The sequence below is a fragment of the Larimichthys crocea genome, chromosome VIII (assembly GCF_000972845.2).
Source record: "Larimichthys crocea isolate SSNF chromosome VIII, L_crocea_2.0, whole genome shotgun sequence".
NCBI lineage: Eukaryota > Metazoa > Chordata > Actinopteri > Sciaenidae > Larimichthys > Larimichthys crocea.
In genome coordinates, this window is record NC_040018.1 from 30,769,482 (window position 1) to 30,781,259 (window position 11,778).

Sequence of the window (11,778 nt, forward strand, 5' to 3'; positions counted from 1 at the left end):
GACAAAAGGAATGTGCAGGCACACCTGTTAATGACACACCTTTGTCATCTGTCGTCTGATTGGTCGAGTTCACGCCCACGACGTGTCACAACACGCCGTCATGTGACATTAAAAATAACACGTGAAGATAATTCTAACCCTCAAACATGAACAGCCACCACACCGAGAGCTCGCTCTGTGGTGAGCGACATGGACTGCACTGCAGCACCCTCTGCTGTTTGAGCCCGGGCGTTGACAGGGAAGGATAATCTTAAAGTGTGTGAGACCATCAGTGAGTAAAAAGAGAAACAACAGAAGGTGAGACAGTCAAATCATCAAACAATACGATGAAACTGCCTCCGGAAAAGGAAGACACAGAGTGAGAAGTTCACTTTAACAGCAGTGCAGGGAACGTCGTGCCAGAACCGGAGCTGGGTGACCAGGCTCAGCAGCCTCTATATAATCATACATAATGGCAGAGGAGAAGAGAGTGAAGAGGTAATGTTAGCTGTGTCTGCTGTTGTTCACCTTGTTGATGCAAAGAGTTGTTAGCAAATACTCGAGTACAGCTGAACATAGTTACCACCTCAAATCAAGTCCCTAAATCTGACTGACGGGACAGGGGGGGCGTCTCTGTCCGAGCAAAAGAGTTATTTTAACTTTAAAACACACACACACACACACACACACACACACACACACACACACACACACACACACACACACACACACAGCTACATGTTTACGTGGACGTAGCAGCGATTAACTCCAATGCAAAACATGTGTTCCCCACAGACTTCATGCTCCGTTTACGTCATGAGGTATCGTAATTACCAGTTTCCAACTCATAAGTAGCATTTATGTCAGCATCCAAGGTGTAATTATGACGAGCATATCCGAGATGTAAACAAGTGGACGCTTCACGTACCCGAAGGCCAACGTTAACGGACATGCTGACAGACTTCAGTTCATGCACGCAGCTTTAAAGAGCTGTAGCTAATCACTAAAAATAATCTGAATTAAAGATTACTACAAGAAAACCGATAAATATTCATTCAAGGAGCCGAAAGTGGAGAAACTTTTTGATGTTCGTGCTTCAGAACTTGAATAAACTTTGGCGTCTGGTTGCAGTTAGTTTTATCTCTAATGGCACCTTTGACAAAGAATAAAGTGTCAGAGCGTAACTGTGGTAACTATGTTCAGCTGTACTCGAGTATTTGTTCTGATTACATTACTTATGATCAAAAACAGCAGCAGCTGATCTCACTGCCTAGTCCAGCAGCAGTCAGCCCAGCTCGGCGTCTGTCTTTCAGCCTTTTATTTCACCAAGCTCTCACCAACCACTAAAAGTCAGTCCCACATTTACTCTTGTCCGGCGGCTTCTTGCTCGCTCACTCTCTCCTTTTCTCTTCTTAGCTTCCTCCGTCAGCGTCCTCTTCACTCTCTGCTCCTCTGCCATTATGTCCATAGAGGCTGCTGAGCCCAGTTAAATTGCGAGTCCAGCTCCGGTTCTGGCACAACACTTGCTCCGCTCCCCGTCAGCATTCCCTGAAAACCTTCTCTTCTAGAAAAAAAACACTTAAGCTCACATTCACGGCAGATCGGCTAACAGACTGAGCTAACAGCAGCTAACGGCAGCTAACAGCAGCTACAGTGGTGTGTGACTTAGTGCCGTAAAGTAACATTGTACATTATTGGTTGGTTTTTTTTTGCTCTGTGAAAATATTTATGGGGAATGTGAAACTGAGACGCCAGCTGGACGTCACATCGATTTTCTAACTGATTTGTGACAAGTGTATGATTACACACACACACACACACACACACACACACACACACACACACGTCTACAAACATGAAGAGAATTTGATTCATTTTTACGGTTTGCTGAGAAATAAAAACAGAAACAACGGGACTCAAAGTGTCCTTAAAACCTCTGACTGGGATGAAACTCACTAAACAGATCTCTGTGTTTTGGATCTGAACGTTTGCTGGAGCTCTTCGAACATCGCTCTCTGCCAAAAGACAGAAACCTCCTGCTCTGAAAGATAATACATCTCCAGTATGTCGAGCTGTGTGTGCCTCGACGTTCAGATCTGAAGCTTTGGCGACTGTTACAAACAGATTTCCTGTGTTTGGAGCCACTAAAGGTGTCTGAAGGAATTCAGCTCCTGATTTTAATGTTCTGGATATCCTCAGAAATTTAGATTTCACAAATCCGACTGCCAAATTCTTCACCGCAAGAATTCATAGCTGACGCCAGCTGACATACCGAAGCCGTGAAACAGAAACAGTTCTGCTAAAACCATTTAATGTCGTTTAACATCCAACAGACCCACATGTTGGGAAATACCATTATTTCTGACTAATAGATGAGAAGATTGACACCACTCTTATGTCTGTCAATCTGTTAGCTTAGCATAAATACTGGAAACTTAGTGGACAGATTAACCAAACAAGGTATAACATGTTAATAACATGTTGTATAACATGTTAATAATTGAGGTTAAGAGGTGTTGGTTGGCAGATTTCAGACAAGGCTAGCCATTTCCCCTTGTTTCAGGTCTTGGTGCTGTGCTAAGCTAAGCTAAGCTAACCAGACGCTGGCTCCAGCGTCATATTTGATGGTACACAGAACTGTCGAAACAGAAAAAACAACGTGTGAACACACTTAAGGAAATAGGAAGTGTACGTGTTGAAGTACGCGGACTGAGACACAGCAAATATCTTTATGCTAAGCTAAGCTAACCAGCCGCTGGCTCCATCTTCGTATTTAGTGGCAACACATGCGTGTAGGGTATCAATCTTCTCGTCTAACTCTAGCAAATTTACAGGTTGTATTTATTTTTCAAGTCCAAAAGTTCAGCTCATAGCTCGCAAGCCGTAGCTCCTATTTCTGTACATTCATGACGTGCAGTGTGGCAGCTGTGGGTTAAATGGTTTGGTTTAAATCTGTCGTAAAACAAGCTGCACACTCAACTAAATGTCCACATGAAAAGAAAAACCAAAGCAGAAGGCACAAACTTTCCAACATGTCCTCCACATGTTTGTGTTTGTATCACCAGACGTATATTTTTATTAACACCACAACTGCTTTCTTTCAGCTAAATGACGAGATGTCCAAGATCGTCTCCAAAGTGCTGGACAACTACCCCGGCAACAACTCGACCACAGAGCAGGCCTGGGACTTCATCCAGAGGAATGTGAGTCTGAAAACGCTGATCTGGGGTCAGATTCATGCTGTTTTTAAATCATATCTGTTTAAACTGCGTCTATGCAGACATGAACCACACGCCACGCTCTTAATCCTGCATAACTTTAACCTTAATATAATGTGAACAGGTGAGTTGTATATAAATTCACCCTCAGTACAGTTGTCATGAACGGGGAAATTAGCTACAGAGACCAAAACTGTTTTTTGTACCAGGCTGTAAACATGTTTATTTCTGCTGTGAAGAATTTGAACATGGGGACTTATGGAGTCTGACTCACTGTGCTATGCTAAGCTAAGCTAACCAGCTGCTGGCTACATCTTCGTATTTAGTGGCAACACATGCGAGTAGGGTATCGATCTTCTCGTTGAATTCTCTGCAATAAATACAACCTGCTAATTTCACTCTTATTACTGATATTAAATACACTTCTGGAGCCAGCTTCAAGTGGACGTTTGAGGAACTGCAGTTTTTAACTTCACTTCCCAGCAACGGCGGTTGCTGCTTGGCTGGTTAGCATGCTGATTTCTGTAGATAATAGACGTCGTCGCTGTTTCCGCTTCATGTTCGGTTGATGTGTTCAATCCTGGCTGTATTTTACACATTGTTACTTTTTTAAATCCACAAGAAACAACATCGACGTATTCAAGACGAGCTGGAAAAGCTTTAATATTTATGTTTCTCTCATGGCCCACGTTGATTTATTGATGAAGAAAACACATTTTCTAGTTAAGGTGCAGACATGAACCACAAACCTCGACATCCTGAGTTCGATACCATCTCGTCGTACCCTCCTTTTGTTTCCTGTCTGCATCTTGATATCGGCTATGTTACAGAAAATGAGACGTTTACCCAGAAAATAATCAGAAAGATGTTTCAGCTGCTTGTTTTGTGGTTGAGGTTCAGTTGTTCGTGCGTCAGAAACCTTCCTGCCAAACTCCTCGATCCCTCCATCCTGACGGTAAACCGTTATAAAGACCAGAGATCCAGTTTTTCAGGGTCCAGAGTCCTTGAAGGCGTCCTCCGCGATCTCGTCCTCGTTTGTTTTCTCTGCTGATTATCCTGTCTGTCTGTCTGTAGATGGAGTGCTGTGGTTGGACCGGCCGTCTCGACTGGAACGGTAACATGGTCATCGTCAACAGCTCCCAGCTGCTGTTTCCGTGCTCCTGCCAGAACATCTCGCTCGCCTCCGGAAACTTCTCCGACAGCGGCTTCTGCGAGGCTCCGACGGCCGAATGGCCCGTATACGACGTGGTAAACGATGTTTTCTGTCGCTCCGTCACCTCCGTGTCTGTCTGTTGTTCTTTATTCACTCTTCTGTTGTTTGTTCCAGGGCTGTGCTGCCAGCGTGGAGAGCTGGCTCCTCACCAACATCGGCGTCGTCCTCGGTATCTGCCTCGGAGTGGCTCTGATCGAGGTACGTTGACACCGCCGTTCATAAACTACACTTCCTCCACGCCATGATATTCCTTCCACAGCTACTACGACATTACATCACGACATTACGTAACGTGACGTTGGGGTGATGAGTCTAACAGCGACTACAGCAGCCTACCGGGGTCGTTTTCTTGCCGGGTTCGGCTCCTGGCATCCCGGAGGGCTGAGTCAGTTAGCTTGTTAGCACGTTAGCTTTACATCAAAGCTAACTAAGATAGCTAATGTTAGCCGTCAGCTGCCCGGGTTCTGTTAGCTGACTGCTAACGGAACATTCAGTTAGCAGCAGTTAATTAGCAGTTAGCTACTGAATCAGATAATCATGGACAAATAGCTTTAGGCTAGCCACTTGCTAAAGTAGCTAACCGCTATTTAATTGATGCTAACTGAATCTGCCATTAGCAGACAACAGAACCGGGCTCAGCAGCTGGACCGGACCGGGCTTGAGCACAGCCGCTGAGACCAATCCAGTTGGTTTGGAGCTACTGCTAATGTAGCTAACTGCGAACATAAGTTAATGCTATGGACCTCGCTAGTCTTGGAAAAAGGCTAACATAGCTAACTGATAATATAAGCTAACGTTGTAGATTTAGTCAGTTTTGAGATAGCTAATGTAGCTAACTGTTAACATTAGCTAGCTTAGTTAGCTTGGATGTAAAGCTAACATTAGCTAGCTTAGTTAGCTTGGATGTAAAGCTAACATTAGCTAGCTTAGTTAGCTTGGATGTAAAGCTAACATTAGCTAGCTTAGTTAGCTTGGATGTAAAGCTAACATTAGCTAGCTTAGTTAGCTTGGATGTAAAGCTAACATTAGCTAGCTTAGTTAGCTTGGATGTAAAGCTAACATTAGCTAGCTTAGTTAGCTTGGATGTAAAGCTAACATTAGCTAGCTTAGTTAGCTTGGATGTAAAGCTAACATTAGCTAGCTTAGTTAGCTTGGATGTAAAGCTAACATTAGCTAGCTTAGTTAGCTTGGATGTAAAGCTAACATTAGCTTTTTTAGTTAGCTTGGATGTAAAGCTAACATTAGCTAGCTTAGTTAGCTTGGATGTAAAGCTAATATTAGCTAGCTTAGTTAGCGTGGATGTAAAGCTAACATTAGCTAGCTTAGTTAGCTTGGATGTAAAGTTAACATTAGCTAGCTTAGTTAGCTTGGATGTAAAGCTAACATTAGCTATTTCAGTTAGCTCGGATGCAAAGCTAACATTAGCTATCTTAGTTAGCTTGGATGTAAAGCTAACATTAGCTAATGTATTGACTTTTGTTACATTAAGTTAGCTCACTGCTAACGTTAGCTACCATTACTTGATGTGAAGATAAGCTAAGTAGCGAAGCGCTAACTGTGGTTAGCTCAGTTAGCCGTGTAGCCCGACCTCTACCACCTCGGCAGGCGACTGTAGTCGCTGTTAGCTGATGCTGGGTAGCAGTTGGGGGATGGGTAACAGCAATCAAAATCTGCAACTTTAAGGCAACTTTTAGACTTAAATTGACGATAATTCAGCGCTGTAAAGGTTAATGATGTGTGTTTTTGTCCGACAGCTGCTCGGGATGATCCTGTCCATCTGCCTGTGCAGAAACATCCACACGGAGGACATTTACACCAAAGTGCCAAAGTACTAAACGAAGCTCATCGGAGGACGCCACAACGCCGTCGTCGTCGTTGTCGTCGTCGTCGTCGTCGAGCTTGCAGATGCACAGAAACAAACGAGAGAGGGAAGAAGTGAAATAATGTTTGTTTGTTTTCTCCACCCTGTATTTGGTGAAACATTTTGTCCAAATGTAAAATAATGTTTGCTTTATGGTTTGTTAGATTCTCTTTAGGCACTCTTTGTTTTGTCTTTGTGTCGGTCCAGTTTCTTCGGAGCACTTTAGAGACTTTTCTTTTGTTTGTTTTTTGGATCAGACGGCGATGCTGAAAATGTTTTTTGTGAAATTGGAGAAACCTGATGGCGGCTAAATTACACCGGGCACGGATTTCCGCCGAAAGCTAATCTCGGACGTTCAACTCGACGTTTCAAACCCCACCAGAAGCGCTGCGGTCCGGTTCAGAAGCCTCCGGCTTCGGCTGTTTTTATTTTTGACGGTTGCCGTCTTGTTTCTGTGCCAAGACAGGAAGTCAGGCACAGAAACCGCATAGAACATCTGGTTGATTTTCAAAATAAAATGCCCAAAAGAGAAACAATTTAACTATGTAGCATATTTACATATTTAGAAGCACCATAAATCAAGAAAATGACCAAATTTGAGCACGTTAACAAAGTCTGGTGGGGAATTGCTTCTGGAACCAAAACAGCGTTGTGGCTGCAACGTGACAGAGACGTGCTCGGTGGCGTTTTTAGTGAAATTTCAAAATCAATTTGAAGCGTCGCCGTCCAGCGGATGGCTGTTTTCTATTTCTGCGGACGTCGCAATAACAGTTCGAGCTAATCGGATGTCAGACACTGCATCAGGAATTCAGGCCAATTTTCAAAATAAAAGACCCTGTGCAAACTTCCAAACATAAAAACAGACAAAAGATTTAACCATGCAGCATATTTACATTTAGAAGCAGATAAACTGTAAAAAATGATCAAATCTGAACAAGTTAGCAAAGTCTGGAGGGCGTCTGAACGTTCCTGGTTGGGTTTGAAGTCGCGTGGAGGACGGAACGTGTCGCGGAGACGTGCCTGGCGAGGTTTCGTCGTAAGAATTGAGCTGATAAATTTGAGGTTTCGTGCTCTCAGGCTCGGTTTCTCTGTAACTTTATCGCTTCATGATTTTAAGTTTCCCTAGAAAATCTGAAGAGGAATCATGTTTGTTTGTGTGACATGACCGAAGTTTGGGAGGTTCAACTGGAAAAAATCCACGACCGTGATGTTTGTTTTTGTTTTTTTTTATTTTAATTTTTATACACCAGCGTTTTTGAGTTCTTGTGAAATGTTTTTAGTACTTTGTATATAATTTTAGTCATTTATTTGTGTGAATTTGAATCCAAAAAAAACAAAATACTGCCAGTGTTTTCTTCAGCAGCTGGTCTCTCCTTTTTACTTTTTGAATTGTTCTGGTAATAATCGAAATAATGAGGTACTAAAGAAGAACATTTATGATGCTGAAAAGTGTCACTCCCAGTTTACAATTGTCTGTGAAGACAAGCTTTTTTTTAAAGGTAGCTTTAAGTTCATATTCTACCCATTTTAATGTAAAACAGAGTTTCTTTTAACCACTTTGAACTTAAAATACCATAAAAGACGAGACGTCAGATTATTTTCGGGGGGAGATTCATCTTGGGAAAAATCATTTTGAAATTGATTTATTTTGAACTCACAGCCGAGATGTTTTGTTGTTTTTATAATGTACAAATCCACCATCCTGTTTTCTCTTTATGTACAGTCTGTATGAAAAACACTTCATTAACCTTTATAATAGATTAAGACAAAAAAAGGGTACGTATGTTTATAACTAGATGGATTTCTGGTAGCTAGCTGGATTGGTAAGTGTGTACTCACAACGTTCATTATATTTCATTTTGCCAATAAACCGATTACAAGACTTTTGTTTGTTTTTAATTTGTCGCTGTAGACGGAGGCGTGGGGTCGCGGTGGTTTAGCAGGACGTTCACACGCATCTTCGCTTCGCTCGGAGCAACAAAATTGTTGTATTGATATCGAATCAAGTGTGTGATGTGAAATGGGTCGTTTGTTGTGATGAACCCTCTGAAAATTATTGTCATTGACATTGTTATGGACTGACTGGTTGGATCATTCACTGCCTGTAAGAGGCAGAGTTGCAGTACCTGTAACCTGCCTGTAGGCGGCGTCAGTTGACCTGAAACTGCTGGCTTGAAGTACTGTAGCATCTGAACTCCTTCATAGGCTAATTATTATTTGTTTATTAAAAAGTTTTATTTAGACTTTGCTTGTATTTCAGCTGCTGCAACCACATAGTACCATTGTTAGTATTAGTACTTTACCAGCTCTGTTAGCAGTGTACTGTAGTGTATGAATTCATAACCTGACAATAAATTATTAACAACAGCTTTATTTCTTTAACCAGCAGGAGTAAACTAGTTTTAATGTTCACAAAAACAGAAAAATTTAACATTTCCACAACAGCTTCTGATGAAGATCATGTGATATGATGCAAAGCTCCAGAACAGAGTTTGTTTATCAAGCACATTTAAATGTTTTAATACACACACAGGCATAAATAAAAGGATAAAAGCACAAGAAGCAATCGATGGATAATAAAAATACGAGCAAATAATCATAATTTTTAGGTCTTTAGACAGTTTTAAAGGTTTCAACTGAGCCAGTGACTGAAAACACTCGAGCACCTTTGGTTTTGAACTGGGTGGATGAACAGCAGTATAATTCATTTGGTTATTTTGTGCAAATTATTTACAAAATACATAAACAATACTGAGCTGCACACATGCTGCAGTTCATGCCCAAACCACTAGAGGGCGACGGCCCTTTATACAAAAACAGCATCATGGAGTGAGACAGCTGCTTTATGATTGTGTTGTTTATTTAATAATGTTTGTTTAATGTGCAAACACACAACGCTTCTACAAGTGCAGGAAAGTGAAGGAGGGCTGCTGTGGGCTTCATCTCGTGTGGCTTCATTTTAAAGTTGTGTTGCCATAAAAATCTCATATGACAAAAAAAGCTACACACTGTAACTTTCCTCTGATGATCTACCGCCTGTGACCTCCTGTTGACCCACACTGACCTGTGATCAGCTGAACGGTGTCTCTGTCATTCGTACGTCTGTTCTCACACTATGTAACTTTGGGCTCCGGGTCGGGAGAAGTACGTAACGCTTTACGGCACTAAGTCACACAGCAGCAACTATTTCACTGATTCTGGTGAAACTGGATCATATTTTATGGAGGAAATGTTTTCTGGTTTTCCCTCTGATGTCCTCCGGCTGCTCCGCCTCAACTCTCTGTGATTTACAGAGTTTATGATGGACAGTGAAGTAAACTGCTGACAGCTGTAGCTGCTGTTAGCTCATGTTAGCTCAGTCTGTTAGCTGCTGTTAGCTCATGTTAGCTCAGTCTGTTAGCCGGTGCCGTCCAGACTTTAAGGACTGTGAAGAGGAGGTTTTCAGGCCAGAGGGGACGGATGTGTCGTGTCAGAACTGGAGCTGGACAAGTGGTCAATTTAACCGGGCTCAGCAGCCTATATGGACATAATGGCAGAGGAAAAGGGAGCGAAGAGGACGTTGATGGAAGAAGCTAAGAAGAGAAAAAGAGCCACCAGACAAGAGTCAATCTGGGACTGACTCTGCCTCAACTCTCTGTGATTTACAGAGTTTATGATGGACAGTGAAGTAAACTGCTGACAGCTGTAGCTGCTGTTAGCTCATGTTAGCTCAGTCTGTTAGTTGCTGTTAGCTCATGTTAGCTCAGTCTGTTAGCTGCTGTTAGCTCATGTTAGCTCAGTCTGTTAGCTGCTGTTAGCTCATGTTAGTTCAGTTTGTTAGCTGGGATGTCCAAACTGTGAGCTCAGAGCACCGGGGGAGTGTTAGTGTTTGTACCACAGGCGTTTTGGACCACCGGGAAGAAGAAGAAGAGGAGGTTTGATAAATGCTGTAAGGGAGTGGAGCCGGTGTTGTGCCAAAACGGGAGCTAGGCGAGCAGGCAGTGTAACCGGGCTCAGCAGCCTCTATGGACATAATGGCAGAGGAGAAGAGAGCGAAGAGGGAGGAAGCTAGAGCAAAATGAAATAATTTAAAGTGTTTGTGGCATTCGCTGCCCTGTGAGTAACGATAGCAGCTCCCTCGTACTGTTTAGATGACTGCATCACACACACACACACACACACACACACACACACACACACACACACACACATTGAGCTTCATCCTGTTTTCAAACGCAGAGGGACACTCCCACGTCTGTCCAACAAACACATCCAACTGCTGCCCGGAGCAAAGTGTTCAGAAATCTTTGCCAAAACTCTGCATGTATTATCCTACACACACACACACACACACACACACACACACACACACACACCACAATGACTGTACCCTGTGAAACTGTTCCTCTGCAGAGTTTTCAGCATCGTGTCTGCATCTACAGGAGACTTGAGGAGAAGCTACTTTACCAAAACACTGAGGTAATTATCAAACTGATCTGTAAACAAACTGTAAATACTGTTAACCACATACAAAGCTAACTGTGAACGTTTAAGGAACTAATTCAGGGATGAGAAGCTCTGTGAGGTTAGAGGAAGTTAAAGTTATTGCAGAGCTGACAAACTAGTGTGACATGTTTCAATAAATATAAATATAAAGGTCATCCATCGTTAACAGACTCACCACCAGCAGCCCTCACACCTGCAGGAATAATACTTAGTTTGGATGCTTCCATGTAACAGGGCATCGTTCATAGACTGTAAAACATGGACAGAGTATCAGTGATGGTTTCTGAAGAGCCTCCGGGCAAGGTGACCTACCCCTGCTTGATCATTAGATGCTTTCATGAAGCTGCTCCACACAGATTTAGTTTTTTTTTTTTTTTTAGTTTATTTGGATCCTGTGTTGCATCGAGCACAGCGATTTAATCAAAACAAAACATCAATTAATCATTAATATCTGTGAAACGCTACTGATTCTAATAAATCCAATTAACAGAAACAAGAAAATATGAACCACAGATTGTTTAAATCATGTAGTTTGTTTCTCTGGAGGCTTCAACTGCTCCAATATTTAATAAAGAAGCTTTTCATTACAGTCCAAACGGTGTTCCACAGGGTTCAATACTTGGTCCACTTCTCTTTTCATTATACATTCCTTCACTCAGTCAAATTCTAGTCTAGTCTAGCGGCCTCACCAGAACCAGCCTCAAGTGGACAAGAAGAGGAACTGGTACACAAGTTCAGTCATACCTGCGATAAAGTGAAGGCGTGTTGTTGTGAAAGAGTTTCATGTTCAGTAGCGTGTTGTCTGATTATCGGTCTAAACAAAGTTAGATTCAGCTCACGGTCCGAACACACTCCATCACTTCAGACGTCCTTCAGCACAGACGTGAGAAACAACAGCTGACAGGAAACGGGCAAGACACACACACACACACACACACACACACACACACACACACAGTCCAGACCAGTGAGATCATCATCTGCCATGTTAAGCGTAATGTGATTTCACCTCACAATGAGGG

At 42.5% G+C, this 11,778-nt stretch overlaps 1 protein-coding gene across 2 annotated transcripts in view; it reads left to right on the plus strand.

Annotated features, from left to right (window-relative positions):
• LOC104937795 (CD82 antigen) overlaps positions 1-8,154 on the plus strand; it is a 40,367-nt gene extending 32,213 nt beyond the window's left edge. For both annotated transcript variants that reach the window (XM_027281494.1, XM_027281495.1), the window contains exons 6-9: positions 3,084-3,182; positions 4,272-4,445; positions 4,525-4,608; positions 6,165-8,154. In XM_027281494.1, coding sequence (XP_027137295.1) covers positions 3,084-3,182; positions 4,272-4,445; positions 4,525-4,608; positions 6,165-6,245 — 438 coding nt within the window. In that variant the 3' untranslated portion in view covers positions 6,246-8,154. The remainder of the gene's footprint in view (positions 1-3,083; positions 3,183-4,271; positions 4,446-4,524; positions 4,609-6,164) is intronic.
• The last annotated feature ends 3,624 nt before the right edge of the window (positions 8,155-11,778 follow it).